This window comes from Phyllobates terribilis, unplaced genomic scaffold (genome assembly GCF_046119375.1).
Source record: "Phyllobates terribilis strain yellow unplaced genomic scaffold, ASM4611937v1 Scaffold_1__5_contigs__length_1240528914, whole genome shotgun sequence".
Lineage (NCBI taxonomy): Eukaryota > Metazoa > Chordata > Amphibia > Anura > Dendrobatidae > Phyllobates > Phyllobates terribilis.
The window spans coordinates 538,665,186-538,688,255 of record NW_027362761.1 but is presented as its reverse complement, the minus strand read 5'-3'; the positions used below and the strand labels follow the sequence as shown (position 1 = coordinate 538,688,255).

The 23,070-nt window shown below is 43.1% G+C and overlaps 1 protein-coding gene across 6 annotated transcripts in view; it reads right to left on the bottom strand.

Annotated features, from left to right (window-relative positions):
- LOC141269087 (mitochondrial amidoxime-reducing component 1-like) overlaps positions 1-19,305 on the bottom strand; it is a 29,400-nt gene extending 10,095 nt beyond the window's left edge. The window contains exons 1-4 of one of the 6 annotated variants that reach the window (XM_073680376.1): positions 19,174-19,304; positions 17,143-17,196; positions 12,120-12,189; positions 6,345-11,664 (exon numbers count right to left, since the gene is read on the bottom strand). In XM_073680376.1, coding sequence (XP_073536477.1) covers positions 9,401-11,653 — 2,253 coding nt within the window. In that variant the 5' untranslated portion in view covers positions 11,654-11,664; positions 12,120-12,189; positions 17,143-17,196; positions 19,174-19,304 and the 3' untranslated portion in view covers positions 6,345-9,400. Of the gene's footprint in view, positions 1-6,344; positions 11,665-12,119; positions 12,190-17,142; positions 17,197-19,173 lie in introns of those variants that run through there. The other 5 variants (XM_073680378.1, XM_073680377.1, XM_073680381.1 and 2 more) reach the window with 5 other exon arrangements.
- Between the last annotated feature and the right edge of the window lie 3,765 nt (positions 19,306-23,070).

The window sequence follows — 23,070 nt, the reverse complement described above, 5'->3', positions numbered from 1 at the left end:
ACATACGCCACCATACATCAGAGCACATACACTACCATACATCAGAGCACATACACCACCATACATCAGAGCACATACACCACCTGTCAGAGAACATACGCCACCATACACTAAGAGAACATACGCCACCTATCAGAGCACATACACCACCATACATCAGAGCACATACGCCACCATACATCAGAGCACATACGCCACCATACAGAGCACATACGCCACCATACATCAGAGCACATACACCACCTGTCAGAGAACATACGCCACCATACATCAGAGCACATACGCCTCCATACACTAAGAGAACATACGCCACCTATCAGAGAACATACGCCACCATACATCAGAGCACATACGCCACCATACACTAAGAGAACATACGCCACCTATCAGAGCACATACACCACCATACACTAAGAGCACATACGCCACCTATCAGAGCACATATGCCACCATACATCAGAGCACATACACTACCATACATCAGAGCACATACGCCACCATACACTAAGAGCACATACACCACCTATCAGAGCACATACGCCACCATACATCAGAGCACATACACCACCTGTCAGAGAACATACGCCACCATATATCAGAGCACATACGCCACCATACACCAGAGCACATACACCACCATACATCAGAGCACATACGCCACCATACATCAGAGCACATACACCACCTGTCAGAGAACATACACCACCATACATCAGAGCACATACACCACCTGTCAGAGAACATACGCCACCATACATCAGAGCACATACGCCACCATACACTAAGAGAACATACGCCACCTATCAGAGCACATACGCCACCATACATCAGAGCACATACACCACCATACATCAGAGCACATACACCACCTGTCAGAGAACATACGCCACCATACACTAAGAGAACATACGCCACCTATCAGAGCACATACGCCACCATACATTAGAGCACATACACCACCATACACTAAGAGCACATACGCCACCTATCAGAGCACATACACCACCTGTCAGAGAACATACGCCACCATACATCAGAGCACATACGCCACCTGTCAGAGAACATACGCCACCATACATCAGAGCACATATGCCACCATACACTAAGAGAACATACACCACCTATCAGAGCACATACGCCACCATACATCAGAGCACATACACCACCTGTCAGAGAACATACGCCACCATACATCAGAGCACATATGCCACCATACACTAAGAGAACATACACCACCTATCAGAGCACATACGCCACCATACATCAGAGCACATACGCCACCATACACTAAGAGCACATACACCACCTGTCAGAGAACATAAGCCACCATACATTAGAGCACATACACCACCATACATTAGAGCACATACACCACCTGTCAGAGAACATACGCCACCATACATCAGAGCACATACACCACCTGTCAGAGAACATACGCCACCATACATCAGAGCACATACACCACCATACACTAAGAGCACATACACCACCTGTCAGAGAACATACGCCACCATACATTAAGAGAACATACGCCACCTATCAGAGCACATACACCACCATACATCAGAGCACATACGCCACCATACATCAGAGCACATACGCCACCATACAGAGCACATACACCACCATACATCAGAGCACATACACCACCTGTCAGAGAACATACGCCACCATACATCAGAGCACATACGCCACCATACACTAAGAGAACATACGCCACCTATCAGAGAACATACGCCACCATACATCAGAGCACATACGCCACCATACACTAAGAGAACATACGCCACCTATCAGAGCACATACGCCACCATACATCAGAGCACATACACCAAGAGCACATACGCCACCTATCAGAGCACATATGCCACCATACATCAGAGCACATACACTACCATACATCAGAGCACATACACCACCATACACCAGAGCACATACGCCACCATACACTAAGAGAACATACGCCACCTATCAGAGCACATACGCCACCATACATCAGAGCACATACACCACCTGTCAGAGAACATACGCCACCATACATCAGAGCACATACGCCACCTGTCAGAGAACATACGCCACCATACATCAGAGCACATATGCCACCATACACTAAGAGAACATACACCACCTATCAGAGCACATACGCCACCATACATCAGAGCACATACACCACCTGTCAGAGAACATACGCCACCATACATCAGAGCACATATGCCACCATACACTAAGAGAACATACACCACCATACATCAGAGCACATACACCACCATACACCAGAGCAGATACGCCACCATACACTAAGAGAACATACGCCACCTATCAGAGCACATACGCCACCATACATCAGAGCACATACACCACCTGTCAGAGAACATACGCCACCATACATCAGAGCACATACGCCACCTGTCAGAGAACATACGCCACCATACATCAGAGCACATATGCCACCATACACTAAGAGAACATACACCACCTATCAGAGCACATACGCCACCATACATCAGAGCACATACACCACCATACATCAGAGCACATATGCCAGCATACACTAAGAGAACATACACCACCTATCAGAGCACATACACCACCATACATCAGAGCACATACACCACCATACACCAGAGCACATACGCCACCATACACTAAGAGAACATACGCCACCTATCAGAGCACATACGCCACCATACATCAGAGCACATACGCCACCATACACTAAGAGCACATACACCACCTGTCAGAGAACATAAGCCACCATACATCAGAGCACATACGCCACCATACATCAGAGCACATACACCACCTGTCAGAGAACATACGCCACCATACATCAGAGCACATATGCCACCATACACTAAGAGAACATACACCACCTGTCAGAGAACATACGCCACCATACATCAGAGCACATACACCACCTGTCAGAGAACATACGCCACCATACATCAGAGCACATACACCACCATACACTAAGAGCACATACACCACCTGTCAGAGAACATACGCCACCATACATCAGAGCACATACACTACCATACATCAGAGCACATACACCACCATACATCAGAGCACATACACCACCATACATCAGAGCACATACACCACCTGTCAGAGAACATACGCCACCATACACTAAGAGAACATACGCCACCTATCAGAGCACATACACCACCATACATCAGAGCACATACGCCACCATACATCAGAGCACATACGCCACCTATCAGAGCACATATGCCACCATACATCAGAGCACATACACTACCATACATCAGAGCACATACACCACCATACACCAGAGCACATACACCACCATACACCAGAGCACATACGCCACCATACACTAAGAGCACATATGCCACCATACATCAGAGCACATACGCCACCATACATCAGAGCACATACACCACCTGTCAGAGAACATACGCCACCATATATCAGAGCACATACGCCACCATACACCAGAGCACATACACCACCATACATCAGAGCACATACGCCACCATACACTAAGAGCACATGCGCCACCTATCAGAGCACATACACCACCATACATCAGAGCACATACGCCACCATACATCAGAGCACATACACCACCTGTCAGAGAACATACGCCACCATACACTAAGAGAACATACACCACCTATCAGAGCACATACGCCACCATACATCAGAGCACATACACCACCATACATCAGGGCACATACACCACCTGTCAGAGAACATACGCCACCATACATCAGAGCACATACGCCACCATACACTAAGAGAACATACGCCACCTATCAGAGCACATACGCCACCATACATTAGAGCACATACACCACCATACACTAAGAGCACATACGCCACCTATCAGAGCACATACACCACCTGTCAGAGAACATACGCCACCATACATCAGAGCACATACGCCACCATACACTAAGAGAACATACGCCACCTATCAGAGCACATACGCCACCATACATCAGAGCACATACACCACCATACATCAGAGCACATACACCACCATACATCAGAGCACATACACCACCTGTCAGAGAACATACGCCACCATACATCAGAGCACATATGCCACCATACACTAAGAGAACATACACCACCTATCAGAGCACATACGCCACCATACATCAGAGCACATACACCACCTGTCAGAGAACATACGCCACCATACATCAGAGCACATATGCCACCATACACTAAGAGAACATACACCACCTATCAGAGCACATACACCACCATACACCAGAGCACATACGCCACCATACACTAAGAGAACATACGCCACCTATCAGAGCACATACGCCACCATACATCAGAGCACATACGCCACCATACATCAGAGCACATACACCACCTGTCAGAGAACATAAGCCACCATACATCAGAGCACATACGCCACCATACATCAGAGCACATACACCACCATACATCAGAGCACATACACCACCATACACCAGAGCACATACGCCACCATACACTAAGAGAACATACGCCACCATACATCAGAGCACATACACCACCATACATCAGAGCACATATGCCACCATACACTAAGAGCACATACGCCACCTATCAGAGCACATACGCCACTATACATCAGAGCACATACGCCACCTATCAGAGCACATACGCCACCATACATCAGAGCACATACGCCACCATACATCAGAGCACATACACCACCATACATCAGAGCACATACACCACCATACATCAGAGCACATACGCCACCATACATCAGAGCACATACGCCACCTATCAGAGCATATACGCCACCATACATCAGAGCACATATGCCACCATACATCAGAGCACATACACCACCTGTCAGAGAACATACGCCACCATATATCAGAGCACATACGCCACCATACATTAGAGCACATACACCACCATACATTAGAGCACATACACCACCATACACCAGAGCACATACGCCACCATACACTAAGAGAACATACGCCACCTATCAGAGCACATACGCCACCATACATCAGAGCACATACGCCACCATACAGTAAGAGCACATACACCACCTGTCAGAGAACATAAGCCACCATACATCAGAGCACATACGCCACCATACATCAGAGCACATACACCACCATACATCAGAGCACATACGCCACCATACATCAGAGCACATACGCCACCATACATCAGAGCACATACACCACCATACATCAGAGCACATACACCACCATACATCAGAGCACATATGCCACCATACATCAGAGCACATACACCACCATACACTAAGAGCACATACGCCACCTATCAGAGCACATACACCACCATACATCAGAGCACATACGCCACCTATCAGAGCACATACGCCACCATACATCAGAGCACATACGCCACCATACATCAGAGCACATACACCACCATACATCAGAGCACATACACCACCATACATCAGAGCACATACGCCACTATACATCAGAGCACATACGCCACCTATCAGAGCATATACGCCACCATACATCAGAGCACATATGCCCCCTGTATGTGTGCAGTGCCGGCACCTGATGGGGTCAAGGATAATTTTCAAAAGCATCCAAATCGACACAGCTCTCAGTATTTGATCAATTCTCCCAAATATACAAGGTAGGAGACCGCGAGAACGGAATTGGAACACACGTTATATGGCGAAATAGACACCGGACAAAACAAATAATTTCACTTTTTAGACATCCCTTGTGTCATCATTAGTCTACTGGGAAGACTTTTGACAAGATTTGAATGGGTGTCAGAATCTGTGCCCATTTAAGGATCTTATGGGGTAACGGTCAGGGCTCAAGTTTATCCACAAACGACCCACACTAAAGGCCCCCATACACATTACACTAATGTCAGCCGAACCCGCCGATATAAACTGGTTCGGCTGACGGTCTAATGTGTATGGGGTAACCGGCTGATTGATGATCGGGAGAGATGTCGATCGCGCATGTCCGATTTTGTACTGCGGATTGCATTGTTCTCCCAGAGATAAGTTGGTGGCTTTCTCATAGAGAGCACAGGAGCGCTCGTCCGAACCAGAACTCCTGTGTATATAAGAGTTAACCAAGATGGCTGTGAGCTGAAGCACGGTATGGCCGACAGACATCTAATGTATATGGGAAGCTTAACGCCAATGTTTGTCTATGGAGATTACAAGGCTGAGTGTTGGATTTTATACGCCCGCTTTCAATGATTGTGACAAACACCTGAACTCAATATTTGGAAGAAGGAGGGTCACATACTTTTAGCCACACAGTGCATGTCTCTTAAGTCCCAGGAACTCCCATCCCTCCGCCCACTTCATTCCCGTAAAGACAAGCCACGTTTCTGAACCACATTTTATTTCTCACTACTTATAGAAACGAAATATAAATAACAAAGTTTTACAAAACAACTTTACAAAATCAAGTTGAATATTTTTGCACACATTTTGTTTTACTTACTTTGCATTATAACACCACAAGTTACATCCAAAGTCCCTCCCTTATGCTAGTACCCATTAGAGAACTGTGCATTATAGGCACTCGAGCCGCCCCCATCGCAAACTCCACATTGCAAAATGCAACAATCGGAAATTTTATTTTTGCTTTTGATGTAACTGGAGAATAAAGGACAGAACTCAATATCAGTGCAAAGTATCTCTAAAGTTAGCATAAAGGGTTTTTTACGGTGAAAATGAGTCATCACCTATCCATTCTCTATGGGGCCATCGCAAAAAAAGCCAAGCACAGAGCTTTGCAGCCACAAAGGGAAAGAATGGAGGTACAATTGAGCCATATAAAAGGGATAAAAAAAATTCCCCATTCTGGTGGTCGGTGCGGGTCTCTCTGATTAACAGGTTATTACCGATCCTCTGGATAGGTGTTCACGTGTTTTCACCGTAGAAACCCTTTGCATTCAAGTGTACAGACCAGGATTCCCTGACTGGCCTAAGCATATTTGAGGTCCTCGAGAAAATGCTGGTCCATAAATCACTGCCACGAGACCCCCGGCCATTCGGTAAGTCACGGGCTTGTCAACGAAGGTTAAACTGTGCAACACTGAAAATATTTTTACAGGTATTCATAAGCTTTACATTAAAATTCAGGAAATATTACTCTATCAAATTTAATTCCTGATTTAAGAAATTTGGGTATATCCAGAGTTTTCAAAAGTTACCAAATATGGAACACAATGCTATAAAAATAAGGGGAAAAAAGCATTACCTACCGCTTAACCTACTCAGGACTCCTTGCTGTTCCAACAGTGACGACGTCCCCTCCGGCACTAACGTGTCCCCAGTTATGACCGTTTTCAGATAGGAGTTTTCCACGCTACGTATACAGAGCACAATGCATGCAGTGGATCCAGGTCTCCTGACCCGAAGTCGGTCGGTGCATTGAGGCACGTACCAGTATCGGGAAAAACACTCATCTGAAATGAGGCTCACTGTTATGAATGCTGGTACGAATTATGTAAATCAAAGGCGGAGGTCATTTGAACACCGGTAGCGCCCCCCTATGTGAGCAGGTAATTAAAACCATCCAGCTTTCTCAAGCAGCTGATAGGCGGTCTTCTTGCACTCAGGCATTCACAGGGTAACACAACCAAGCTATATTCGCCCTCTTCAGGGTTTGTGGGCACGTTACAGCAAAAAAGAACCAATTCATTACATTTTAGATTTAACATACAAAAAGTAGTACAGTGCTTAAAAAAGGTTACAAAAAGTGAGGCGGCACATGCGCAGATAGATGTCTCCATCTGTGCATGCACCGCCTCCGGTGGCTATTTTCCCTGAAGTCAATCAATTGGAAGTGCAGGGGACTCTGCTCACCGCTGACATTTTCTGAAAGTCCAGCGCAGCCTCGCACCGCCGGTACACCGCTCCTCCCAGTCTGGGGCCCGCAGCATCGCCCCACTCCTGCCACCGCCAGCTTCCTGCAGCAGCGACCCTCCTTTTTGTGACCCCGCTCCACCGGGCCCCCCCAGTAAGCTACCGTAAAAATTGGACTATAAGACATACCACCATTTTATTTAAAAAAAACTCTTTCCACTATTTTCCTCCCCAAAATTTGGGGTGCATCTTATGGTCCGATGCGTCTTATAGTCCGCAAAATACGGTAAATATAGGCAAAAACAGTATAAAATAAAAGGGATAAAATACAGATATGTCTCACGACATGAGATCTTTGAGAGCTTCAGGCAGAGGAGAACGCTACAGGGAATATGGACAGATCTACTTCTACTTGGGTCTGACCATGATATTCGGCATATGAGATGTTATAAAGGGTTTCGTCAGACCATCTCTGCCGAGGTGAGGATGGCTGACTAGATACAATTAAACCTCAGTTTTATCCCTAATCTCTACTCTGGGTCATATTTTTCCCAGAAACCTCCTAGAGAAACAGTATGGCCGTCATCTTACCGAATACACTAAGAATTCTATCCACACCAAACATGAATATGATATATCCATAATTCAGGGGGGATATTGTGCTCCTGTGGGTTACCAGCTACCAACACTTTTACTATTTTACCCATGGATGCCAATATGTTCCCCGATCTTGGATGTATCAAACTCATTGTGGTAAAGATAACCTCAAAATATTGTCAGGTGGACCTCCTACCGTGGAGGAGCCATAGTGGCTGGGGCTGTTAAGGCCCTTCTCTCACCTTTGGTTTGGCAGCTAGGTGTTAGCAAGGAAGCATGTGGGGAACATCTGCTCCACTTTTTGGTTATCTAGAATTGACAACTAGTTTATAATCACTTTATACACACACATTTGATCTATAGAGGGTTATCTAGTTTCAATTACCGGCTGGTGTTCAAATAATCTAAGCCCTTGATTGACATAATTCGTAACTCCATTCATAACGCTCACCAACTGGAGTGAATAACGAAGGGGAAGTCGCTCAGGGATCACCGGAGGGACTCAAGAGATAAGGTTTTTTTTTCTTAAATTTATATTTTTAAGCTGAAATACTGTTTTACTTCTTTTAATACTGATCTTATATTACATTGTAGTCTTAAACTGCAGTAACATCCGGAGCTGCATTCACCATTCCTCTTTTATCACAATGCAGAGCATTGCACAAAGGATGGATCAAACATCTCGGTTGCATTTTCGGCACATGGCTTGCTTTTGACAATAAAGAGGAATGGGATCAAAAAGAAATTGTGGTTTATTGTAGGAGGCACCATATAGTCAGTGACTGCTTATAGTACTCTACTCCTGTTTCTGCTGGAGTGTCAAGGGGTGTAACAAAGTATAATTAATCGTTTTTTTTTAACCATTTTCTAAAGTAAAATAATGTTTGATACACAAAAACTCCTCTTTTAGAGGGTTAAGACTCAAGTATCATTGATTAAAAACTACCTTGTTACAACAATGTTTCAACATGAAACACAACATCAAGTATTGTCCAAGTGTGGAGTGTTTCGATATCTTGACGACAGCTTTAGTAGAGGAGGCATCTGAGCTACATTCAGCTCCATCTTGCTTTTTTTGCGCACGGAGGTAACCACTTCTCGTAACAAGTCAAAAATTAAGTCCTGGCCTTTGCGCTCATAAAGTGCTTTTACTACCAGAGCTTTATGGCCCCTGGGAAATTTGGCACAATGTTCAGGGGCACCGACAGTTGTTGAGTTCTTCAGAGCAGCTTGGACTCTAGTTACATTTCGGTTATGATCCAATACTGCTAGTTGGGTCCTGGCCACCATTTCGTCCATGTAAAAACGAAGCCGGCTAGGTCGGTATTTTCGACATGCGTTATGGAAGATCTCCAGGGAGTCTGAATGGCAGTAGAAGGATACACGTTTCAAGTCTCTCTGCACCGAAGGGCTAAGCACAATTTCTTTAAGTCTACGGTAGGCCAAGGAACCCTCAGAAAGCCACCTGGTAGATTTGGAGCCTAGATTGTGCTGGCACTTCCAGTAGTCAGAATTGGAACGCCATTCGTGCACATTAAGAATGTGGTACTGCAACGCGTTCCAGCGATCCAACAACTCTTCTTTGTTTTCATCGCAGGTCTTCACACACCACCACAAGTGTGATCTGACTGGCAATGACCAATGCGAGAGGACTTCACAGTGTTTTTTCTTGGCCTGGAGAAGTATTTTATTATTAATGGATCTTGCCAAGTGCCAAGGATCAAAGCGGTGAACAATATTGCCATAAGTGTCCTTCATTATTTTCCTAACTCCAACGTGACGGTCGGTGGTTACCATTTTAACATTGACCCCTTTTTCTAAGACGCGATTCAGCGCTTTCTTAAATGCTATGTTTTTGAGGTGAGCTTGAGATAAAGTGGGCAGATGTTGCTGGATGTGAAATCCAAGAATCTTTTTAGTTTCCGCGTCCATCATGACATAGGTATAATACTTAGGCAAGTGGCCGGGTCGTGCGGCTTGGTAGTCGCCTACCAGGCATACGGGTTTCTCTTTAAGGCGGGTTATATTAGATTGCTGCTCCATGAGCCAATGACGATTTAAGGTTGGAAACAAATGTGTTAACTGGTTTTTGTAATAAGTGGATTTTCGGATAAATTTCAAGTTTAACAATTTTACCATTTGAAGAATTTTGAGGAAACTTGCGCCGCTATATAAGACAGCAGCTGATGCCAAAACATCCCCTAATGGTTGTTTGCCCAGTCTCGGCTGGCTCTCCCATATGGTTTTGGTGTGGCCGCTTGCACATTTGACTTCTACTATTACGGATGACCCCACAAAGCTCTTTCGAACATGTGTTAGACGATCCTCACATTTACTCTGTGCCTGGCACGGTATCATCCCAATAAGTTTATTAAGGCAACTTTCAAACACTATAAACTTTTTTTCACGCACGGGACTCTTGGGACCATCGTAGATGCATCTGAATTCTCCATTTTGGGCTGCATCCTCTGCTTCTTCATCACTTTCAACGTAGAAGGATTCGTCTTCCTCTTCTTCGTAGTCAGATTCATGAAAGGTACAATCAGTTTTCTCAACGCGTTTTGGGCATCTTCTATCCTTTAGACCTTTGTGACTTCTTGGTAAGGATTGAGCACTTTCCGGTCGAGTCTCATTTTGCCCTTGAAACATTCGCACTGACGTTTGTGTTTGTGCATGTTTTTTTCCAAACTTTGGTGTCATACCCATTCCCTCAGAATCTGTATTGGTAGCTCGATCAACCACAACTTTCCACACCCTACTCTGTTCTGGGGAGCTGAAAGAGGAGTTATCGAAAAGCATTGGATTATCCTCTCCTATCTGGAAAGTATGATATAATAAAGGTTCACTTGAGGTGGAAGGACCTTGGTCCGCCACAACCCTAAAAGTCTGAGATATTTTTCTTTTTTTCCTCTTTGGTCCATCTTCTTTTGGAACCAAATAGCTTTGTGGCGCTCGGAAAAATATAGTTGGTATAGAATTTCTTTTCAGTGTACGACGAAAACCATCGTTCATGTAACAATCATCAGTAAAATGCTTGGAACACATGCGATAGATATCAGAACTCTTTCCTACGATGATCTTTTCAACTGCGGCATCCAAGTCGTTATCAAACTGGCCAGTTTGTTGTAACCATTGCCTTATGATGATTGGGTTGTTTGGGAAGGAGTGCATAATGATGCCTGTACCTCTGGACTTCCATGTGTAACCGCATCCTTTAACGATACAAGAAGGCATGATGGATTGACCTGTAAACAAAAAAAACCTAAAAATTAATAATAATAATAATAATTACCATTAATATAACAACAAAAAAAGGAAATAAATCAGCAGAATCAGACATGTAAGTATACTAAAAAAATGATTTTTTTTAACTTTTGGGTCTGGTAAAATCTATTTTAATAGGTTTCTAGAAAAAGCAAAAATTAAAATAATTTAATTCAACACTGATCTTTCTGTGCCCGTTTTTTTTTTCACACAAAAAGATCTCTTTTGTGGATTTCGCATCAGTGATTCCATAATGGAGGAAAAAAAAAAAAACTGTGGCAAACACCAACCACAATCTGCTTTCAATCCAGTGTCAAGTGTAGCAGAGGGGCCCAAGTGTGCAGAGCCTGACAGGGGCATTCACAGAGGGAATGTGTCACGCTCCTACCCCTTAGACATGGCAGGGTCATGGAAAAGAGTATCGGTTCACTCTCACCTTTCACAGAGTTGATCTCAGGTCAGAGTACGACTCTGACAATGTGACCACGGAGGCCGCGTAATGGTATCTGTTATGGAAACATAAAAATAAGAGGCTCAGATTTATTTGTTCATTACAGTGAAGCAAACATGGATGACCGCTGTACGTGCGCACAATCACCGGCGCACCATGTGCTCACTTTTTATATTACAGTAAAATTCCTTTCACCTGGCATCACTGGAACCTGGGAAGTGTCAGATTATCAAGTATTCTGGATTATTGGCCATCATAAATAAGGACCAGGAAATTTTTTGTTTCTGTCTTTTTCCCCTTCTTCCAAGTGCCATAAATTTTTTTGTGTCTTTTTGTGTTTATGATGTTAATTTTTTGCGAAAAATGAACTAGTAACTTGGCTCTATGAGTAGGTGGCTAGGTGTGATTATCGAGATAAAAAAAATTAATATTAGTCTTTCGACCACCGGCAGAATAACAAAGCCGACACCTGCAATATATGTAGCAGGCTCATGTAATCCCACCATACATGTATGATGAGGATCCTCAGGGGCGGGTCTGTAAGCTGCTCTGTGAGCCACGCCTCCTTATTATGACCATAAAAATTAGCACTACATAAAAAAGGTCCATATCTCTGGAACCATACAGTGAATTTTGAAAAAAAACAGAATGATCAGGGGAGCAGTGGGAGTAAAATAGAAGCAGGAACTGGCCACATTTCATCTGGTGAAAGGTTCTCTTTAGGTAGAACAGTGGTCACACATGCGCTCCCTGTTCATTTCTAAGCAGCTGATCATTGTACAGCGAATTATATTACTATACAGATTTAGGTTTTTTTTGTTTGTTTGTTTTTTTTAGCAGAGGATCTTTCTCATTGGCTCCTTATGTTCTGTCTTCCACTTCTGATCTTGTATAATTCCACGCTATATTATATCATAGAATGGTAGAGTTGGAAGGGACCTCCAGGGTCATCGTGTCCAACCCCCTGCTCAATGCAGGATTCACTAAACCATCTCAGTCAGAGATGTCTGTCCAGCCTCTGAAGACTTCCATTGAAGGAGAACTCACCACCTCTCGTGGCCGCCTGTTCCACTCATTGATCACCCTCACTGTCAAAGTTTTTTCTAATATCTAATCTGTATCTTCTCCCTTTCAGTTTCATCTCATTGCTTCTAGTCTTTCCTTGTGCAAATGAGAATAAAGCTGATCCCTCTACAATGTGACAGTCCTTCAGATATTTGTAGACAGCTATTAAGTCTCCTCTCAGACTTCTTTTTTGCAAGCTAAACATTCCCAAATCCTCTAACCGTTCCTCGTAGGACATTGTTTGCAGAACGGTCACCATTCTGGTTGCTCTTCTCTGAACTTGCTCCAGTTTCTTCATGTCTTTTTTAAGCTGTAGTGCCCAAAACTGGACGCAGTATTCCAGATGAGGTCTGACCAAAGAGGAGTAAAGACCGATAATGACTTCACGTGATCTAGACTGTATGCTTCTGTTAATACATCCCAGAATTGTATTTGCCTTTTTTGCTGCTGCATCACACTGTTGACTCATGTTCAGTCTATGATCTATTAATATAACCAAGTCTTTTTCACATGTACTGTTGCTTAGCCCTATTCCTCCCATTCTGTAGATGCTTTCTTCATTTTTCTTGCCCAGATGTAGGACTTTGCATTTCTCCCTGTTAAAAACCATTCTGTTAGTTACTGCCCACTGCTCCAGTTTATTTAGATCTTTTTGAATCCTCTCTCTCTTCTCTAGTATTAGCTATATAGTTAGCTGTATGAAAATGTGCTGGATTATCAAATGTCAGATTAAAAGGAATTTCATTGCATATTCTATTTTTTTGTGTACTTACCTAGATTTACACTCCATTGACAATTTTTCAGTCCAATTCAGAGAGGCAACATCACAAGACCAGCTGCTCCGCTGATAACATGAAGCTTTCCGTTTCTGACTTTTCATTGGCACAAGTGAACCAAAGTCTTTTATATGCATTTCTTAAAGCATTTAATACTAAAGATTTGTTAACCCTTAAATTGGTTTCCAGATATCTCTTTATAGAGTTTTCCATATGCAGCCAGGAAATTTAATGAGGTCTTCTAACCAGGTCAAAAGTGTCCACGTTTTGCTTTTATTTTATTCCCTCTGCTCCACTGATTGTGCACTTTATTTGTATTTCATTTTAAAATCTTCTATTCATCTCCAGAAATATGGGCCATTTTATGTAGTGGTAATTGTTAATTGTCTTAGAAGGGGGTGGGCTCACCGGATCCTCTGGGGCGTGTCTTTTAGGCTGCTTTGCATTATTACCCTGCAAGCCACGCCCCTTTGGTTAAGACACAAAAAATTTGCACTACATAAAGGGTCCCATATCTCTAAAACCGTATGGCAGATTTAAACAAAAAAAAAAAAGCAACAGAATACTCACGGGAGCAGTGGGGATAAAATGAGCAAAAACTGCAATTTTTGACCTGGTAACAGGTCCTCTAACAATAAAGTTTTCTTTCCAGGTTGCACAGCTGCGCCCAAGGTCATATGTCCACAGGTATGATTCTTTTCTGTTAATTTTATATATAACTATGAGAACCAGAAAAAAATAAAAACTTAATTTCAGTACTTAGCTGACTGCATTGCTAGAAGTAGAAAATGATACAAGTACAATAGAAAAAATGTGTTTGTTTGTTTATACTCATATGTGGTCTGTCACAGGTAACCAGATATATCCCAGATAGAATAAAATAAAAAATAAATTCAATAAAATAAAAAAAGGCACTTTTGGCATATGTTCAATGTTAATAAGGTGAACTGCTCAACCCTACATCATGGTCCTTTGGTCACTCTCGCCTCTAGGAAGATCCATTGTTTTCCCCACAGATATTATTTATTTTACTCACTTATATAGCGCCATTAATTCCACAGCGCTTTACAGACCTCATCATCACTGTCCCCATTGGGGCTCACAATCTACATTCCCTTTCAGTATGTCTTTGGAGTTTGGGAGGAAACCGGAGAACTAGGACGAAACCCACACAAACACGGGGAGAACATACAAACTCCTTGCAGATGTTGTCCTTGGTGGAATTTGAACCCAGGACCCCAGAGCTGCAAGGCTGCAATGCTGACCACTGAGTCACCGTGCTGTCCAGACCAACTCCAACATGTCGGACCGTTACAAAAATTTGATTTTTCTTTAAAATTTGTTGGTTTTTTTTTTTGATTTTTTTACCACACTCACTGGAGAAAATTTTTGTTTTTCACTGTTTTTTTTCCCTTACTCTTCTTCTAAGAGCCGTAACTTTTTTTTAAAATAATTTTTCAGTCAATATTACAATATGACAGCTTGTTGTTTGGGGGACGAGTTGCAGTTTGGAATGACTACATTGTTTTTTGTTTGTTTACCATATAATTAAATAAATTAAAAGATGGGGGAAAAAAAGAAGTAATTTCATTATTGTTTTAGGGGTTTTGTTTATATGGGTAAAAATTGTGGTTAAAATCACCTGGCTGCATGATTCTTCAAGTCAGTAGAATTACCAAATTACTGCGAAACCAAAAAGTTTTTTTTTTTAGATTTCAGTAGTTAAACGCAAATTGCCTCTTCTGAGAAAGAGAGGACTTGTACTCTATAGCGCCACCTATTGGAAGCAGCGATCCTACAAGTCAAAATCAACCCTTTAACGAGTCGTGCAATATGACTTCGGATAAAAGCCAAATCAGAATCTCAATTTGCAGACACGGTGTTTCGGGCTGTTGGCCCTCGTCAGTGCAAAGTATGAGAACTGATTTGGCTAGGTGAGAGGCTCTGGACTGAGGTCTAAGGGGTAACGTTTCTCCTTGTGCAGAGTGACACACCAGCACTGGCTTGTCAAAGTAAAGAGGCTTATTCGCCATGCAATGCTCCTCTGGGAAATTGAATATGCAAATTGCCTCTTCAGAGAAAAAGAGGACTTGAACTCTATAGCGCCACCTATTGGAAGCAGCGATCCTACAAGTCACAATCAACCCTTTAACGAGTCGTGCAAAAAAAAAATTCTAAACTTTAAAAAATAATGAGTTTCAGTAAATGGTGACACAAACCAAATTACTGTAACCGTTTTGGTAGGAGTTGATTGTTTTTTTTATTGCATCTTTTTTGGGAGAGAAGCGATAACCAAAAAAAACTTTAATTTATGGCGCTTATTTCTTCACACCATACAGGTCAATTCATTTTATGCTTTTATTGATGTAGCGCTACAAATTATGCTTATTTTTTTACATTTCTTTATTTTCAGATTGGGGAAAAAAGGGCAATTAAAACTATGTTTTTTAAAAAATATTCTTAAAAATTATTTTTATTTTAGGGAATCTAATCATGAAATCATTTGATTGATGGTACTGCAATACCACAGCCACGGAAGTATTCCTGACAACCCGTAGTCACACCACGATCGTGTCAGAGAGGTGCTGATCAGTGCCAAAATGGACGCCCATCCGGTATCGCCGGTCACTGCTGTTAGAGGCCGGTGTGGGCTGTATAACACAGCCGGCTTCTGCCTTGATGGGGTGGGTTCTGCTCCTGAGCCCACTCCATACGCCCGAATCAGACGTGCCACATGTCAGGAAGGGGTTAAATACTTCCGTTTACATTGGAAATAATTATAACTCTCCTTGTGATCATTTTTCGACATCTGGCTGTGTAAACAATGGAGGGTTTTGTCGTGGTTGTCATGGATACGTCCAGTGACCGGTTTAATTCTCTTCTATGTTTTCCTTTTCAATTATGTTAGTAGTTGTAGCCACGGCAACCAGGATAAAAACCTCCATTGTTTACACTGAAGGCAGAAGACGGTTCTCCAGTAGAGATGTAAGGTGGTTTACACTGAAAACCCACAGGTATTTCATGGAGGACGTCGCAGATAAGGAAAAAACATTATTCCCCCGGGTGCCATACTGGTGACGGGATCAGATTCATCGGAGGGCACAGAGAAGCACCAACTAAATATCTTTTTTTTTTTAATTGCCGGTACAGGAATAATTTAGACTTACCAACATGGGACTGATCACATAAAGACCCCAGCGGTGTACATGTCCCCCGATGTGCTGTGAGGGAGAGGAGGACTGCGTTACTAACACAACAGTCACTGATATTTCAATATTACCGCCAATCTTGTCCGTGGGTTGTGTATCCGGTGTCACAGTGGAGCGCCGACTAAATAAATAGTAGTTTGAGCTGCAATACCAGACACAACCAGGCGACAGGTGTGGTGCTGTTTCCATGTTTTTACAATTCTACCCCATTAACTAAAGGTAGTTATATATCCAAGTGACCGCTCCCTTCCCTCCTTCCAGCAGATATTCATTCCCCTCCACCTGAATCCGGTGGTTTTTAAATAATGTTTATGGGCAGGAAGATGCTTGCCACAGACGGGAGACATTTTTTCTGCAGATCCAGCTAAATTTGGTGAGCTCTGCTAACAATCTGTAGTGGCTGTGGTATAATTTGAAGTTTGTGGGTATCAATGCAAAATCGCCAACATGCCCCGTCCACCCTAATCATGGGTCCTTAATAGTCTTCTCATATGAGTCAAAGGGATTTTTTATTGGCCCCATAGGCTGTAAGGCCCAGATGCGACTTCAACCCCGACACCCTTTATAGTTACGCCCCTGTGTGGTTGTTATATGTATGCGAAAATAAGATGTAAGCAACAATGATCTGCAGATAAATCTCATGGCTATGGGCTGCTTAAAGGGTTGATTATAAATCCTTAAGGCATCATTAAAAGGTGTCTCTCTCAGTCAAGAGCTTGTTAACCTTGTTCCTGCTCCAGCAGAAGATACGGCAGAAACACTTGCTCTTGCGATAACACATTTTCTTGCCTGTTTGTTTAATCACAGGAACGAGTGTTTCTGCAGCGTCTCCAGCCCCCTGATCGCATCATAAATCAAGTAAGTGATGTAGGAACTTCAGCGGGCGGATGAGCTTATAGGTCACTGACTTGATTAATGATGAGTTTAGGAGGCTAGAGACGCTGCAGAAACACTCGCTCCTGTGATTAAACAAATGGTCAAGTAAATGTGTTATCACAGGAGCGAGTGTTTCTACAGAGTCTCTAGCCCCCTCAACATATCATAATCAAGTCAGTGACATATAAGCTCAGGTGCTGGAGCTCCTACATCACTGACTTGATTTATAATGAGTTCAAGGGCCTGGAGACGCTGTAGAAACACTCGCTCCTGTGATTAAACAAACAGGCAAGTAAATGTGTTATCACAGAAATAAGCAGCCGCAAGACCCTGCGGTGTCGCCTGTAGACTCACTTATGCCAGGAGCTGTGGCATGTGCCAACCACGAGCTACAGCACCTCGGCTGAATGAGACCTTGTTGTTTTGTATTGCTGTGCACTACAAGCTGTGTTTTTTTAGTGTAGTTTTGAGATATACATAAGTTACACATTTATTTTATTCTTTTCTCTTCAATGCATATATACTTATGGGTCAAATCAGTTTTGCAATTTGGTTTCATAAAAGATTATTGCCCAGAATGTTCAGCTTTGATGTGTGGTCGTAAAAGTCAGCTGAGACAAAAACTCTCCTGTCAGACCCTCATAGGGGGCTGACTGATAACTCCTCAGTTAACTCATTCTGCAGCCAGGAATGAGTAGAAGCCATAGAAGGCAGCATTTTTTAACGATTTTTAGCTTAAAATACATGTATTTAGGTAAAAAAAAAAAAATGAATCGTCTCCCAAAAGGTGGACAACCCCTTTAAGGCCTATTCAGACCTGGCCATTAAAAGGGGTTAAAGAGACACAGGTTAAAAAAAAAAAAAAAAAAAAAGCAGAGATTGAGGAAAATCACAAATAAATAATATAGACAGTAACTGGAAGAAATAAACATACAATCTACAGGCTAGAAGTGTGAGGCACACAGTGTCTGCAGGGCTGACCGCTCGGCTCTCCACCAGTTTCCCTGGATCCTGGTGCACGAGTGTGAGCAGCTGCCTGTCCTGCCCAGTGCACACAGCAACCGCCTGCAGCGCCGGGCATAGTCTGTGGGTGACACAGGGTAACGTACTCACCGTGGGCTCCTCCACTCACCAGCTCCTCCCGGGCACACGTCAGCAACTCCCGCTGCCCACGGAGGCACTGACACCGAAGACTGGAAGCGCTGGTCAAAACTGCGGGAGGGGCGTTAGCGCCATCTAGCGCCTGGTGGACCAAACTGGCCTAAGCTTAACTATTTCATGTCCAAAAACCTTTTTATTGTCTCCATAACCCCCCACCAGACGGGTTTCAAAACCTTTTCAGGGAGGAAAATGGAAAAATAAAAAAAAACAACCCTCCTAGTGGATTTTATTTTTTTATAGAAATTAAATATTAAAGCATAAATATAAATTTTATAGATATTAAGATTAAATATAAAATATTAAATTATAATAAGAAAGCAGAAACTGATATTAAAGGATCATTTGCATTTTTTTTTTTTTTAAAGTCACTTTACTTTTTTTTTGTCTTGTGGTATTCGATGACATTTATGGCCCCTAATCCTTCATAATGGCGCCCCTGGTTCCCGAATTGTGCGCAAAATAAAAAAGTTTGTTAATCATGGCTTTAAGATTTTTTTTTGTGACGTTCTCAGTGCAAAAAAAAAATAGGCGCCCCGTTTCTTAAATCGGCTCCAAAAATTGCACCAAATTATCCAGCAGTAGGTAAAATTCATCTGGGGGGAACTTCAGTTCACATTCGCAAGAAATTTTGTTACTTTTCAAAAAGTCGTTAATAAAGAATCGGGCGATGAGATCTGGAAAAACTAAACAGAAAAAACTAAAAAGGAAGAGAAAAAAAAAAGGGGCAAATGCATAAAAAGTGACTTTAAGGAAAGGCGTAAATGGAGAGATGGATACAGTGCATAAAGAAAGGCGCAAAACACTAAAAGGGAACGTGCGCACAATGTCTGTCAGGTGGATCCGCTCCATAACCCACCTGAAAAAACATTAAAACGAATGACACCTGCACTGCAATGTAATTGCGGCTCGCTGTTCATATTTTAGTCTTCTGAGCTTTTTTTTTTACCGCTTCAGGTCTACGAATACATCACGCGTCTAAAATAAGTGACCCGAGCTTTGTTCTGGAGGCTTCTGCTTGGAAGTCGCTCAATAGATCATATCAAAATGGCTAAAAAAAAAAAAATATATCAAAAAGACATTTAAAGGGGGGACAGTAGACCTGTAGCCTATGTGACAGAAGACTTGTGAATTCTCACAGCGCACACTGTGCTGTGAAGATTCGCTGGCGGCGGGTGCATGACCACGAGTATGTGATTTACATAGTTCCGGCCACATTCCGACTAGACGTGTCCGGCCTCGCTCAATACACTTGCATTGAGGATGGGCACGTCTAGTCAGCATGTGACCACATGCTTGCAAATCACATACTTGTGGTCACACACCCGCCACCGATGGATCCTCACAATGTGCAGTGTGCGCTATAAGGATTTACAAGTCTGCAGTCACATGGAGTGACTGCAGATTTTCAGCCTAAGGCCGAACAACCCCTTTAAGGAAAAATACAGCCAGCTTTTACCAGAAGCATTTTCCTCTTGAAAAACTCGGCGGATAAAGCCATCATGTGCACATATCCAAAACTTGACAAAGGTGCAAATGCAAAAATAAATCGAGCCTGGAGTTTTCCAGGACGGATACTCTGCAGACATACTGTGGGGAAAATAAGTATTTGATACGCTGCCGATTTTGCAAGTTTTCCCGCCTACAAAGGATGGAGAGATCTGTAATATCTATCGTAGGTACACTTCACCTGTGAGAGACAGAATCTAAAAGAAAAAAAAAAAAAAAAAACAGAAAATCTCATTTTCTGATTTTTACATATATTGTGCCTAAAAAAAATGCAATTTAAGTATCTGATCACCTACCAACCAGCAAGACTTCTGTCTCTCACAGACCTGTTAGTTTTTCTTTAAGAAGCCATCCTACTCTGCACTCATTACCTGTATTAATTGCACCTGTTTGAACTTCTTACCTGCATAAACGACACCTGTCCACACAGTCAATCACACTCCAACCTCTCCACCATGGCCAAGACCAAAGAGGCATCTAAGGACACAAGGGACAAAATTGCAGACCTGTGCAAGGCTGGGATGGGCTACAGGACAATAGGCAAGCAGCTTGGTGAGAAGGTAACAACTGCTGGCACAATTATTAGAAAATGGAAGAAACACAAGATGACTGTCAATCTTCCTCAGTCTGGGGCTCCATGCAAGATCTCACCTCGTTGGGGGAAGGATGATTCTGAGAAAGGTCAGAAATCAGCCCAGAACTACACGAGAGGACTTGGTCAATGACCTGAAGAGAGCTGGGACCACAGTCTCAAACAATATCGTTAGTAACACACTACGCTGTCATGGATTAAAATCCTGCAAGTGCACACAAGGTCCTCCTGATCACGTCAGCATATGTCCAGACCTGTTTGTAGTTCACCAATGACCATCTGGATGATCCAGAGGAGGCATGGGAGAAGGTTATGTGGTCAGATGACACCAAAATAGAACTTTTAGGTATCAACTCCACTAGCCATCTTTGGAGGAAGAAGGATGACTACAACCCCAAGGACACAATCCCAACTATGAAGCATGGTGGGGGAAACCTCATACTTTGGGGTTGCTTTTCTGCAAAGAGGACAGGACTACTGCACTGTATTGAAGGGAGGATGGATGGGGTCATGTAGCGTGAGATTTTGGCCAACAACCTCCTTCCCTCAGTAAGAGCATTGAAGATGGGTCATGGCTGGGTTTTCCAGCATGACTATGACCCGAACCACACAACCATGGCAACTAAGGAGTGGCTCCGTAAGAAGCATTTCAAGGTCCTGGAGTGGCCTAGCCAGTCTCCAGACCTGAACCCAATAGAAAATCTTTGGAGGGAGCTGAAACTCAATGTTGCCCAGTGACTGCCCCGAAACCTGAAAGATCTGTAGAAGATCCGTATGGAGGAGTGGGCCAAAATCCCTGCTGCAGTGTGTGCAAACCTAGTCAAGAACTAGAGGAAACGTCTGACCTCTGTAATTGCAAACAAAGGTTTCTGTACCAAATATTACGTTCTGTTTTTCTATTATATCAAATACTTATTTCATGCAATAAAATGCAAATTAATTATGTAAAAATCATACAATGTGATTTTCTGGATTATTTTTAGATTCTGTCTCTCACAGGTGAAGTGTACTCACGATAAAAATTACAGACCTCTCCATTCATTGTAGGTGGGAAAACTTGCAAAATCAGCAGTGTATCAAATACTTATTTCCCCACTGTACATGCAAAATATCCGCTGCAGCAATGGGACTGGCATTCACCAAATCTCATTCACAAGTTGCAGAGAAAATCTGCAGCGTGTCGGCTCCTGGTGCGGATATCCCCCCGGATCCCATCCTTTGGTTTGATTGCTGCAGCTGTGGAAAGTCTGTGGCGGAAAGGTCACATTGATGGTGAAGTGAAGAGCACTGGTAATAAGACAATGGCGCCACTCAGAGGATAAACGGATCTAAGTGACTGACGTGGGCCAAACTGTGATGCCTGGATGACCGGGTCAGAATATCTCGGAAACATCAGCAGCTCATGTGGGTGATCCTGGCATGCAGTGGTCAGTACCTACCAACATTGCTCCAAGGACGGATGTAGATGTACCAAACACATAATAATTGCACAGATCAAGTACCCCATTCATAGTAGCGGGATCCCCTAATGGCAGTGCCAACTTTCAGCAGGATAATGCCCCGGTTACAAAAAATGTTCGGGAATAGCTTGAGGAACATGACAAAAAGATCAGGGTGACGACTTGTCTCCAAATGCTGAGCTCTCAATCCAATCTAGCATGAGTTCTGGAGAAACCAGGTCTGATCCTGGAGGAGGCACCTTCAAAGCCTGCAAGACTTAACCCCCTTTTCACCGCAGCTGATTTTCATTC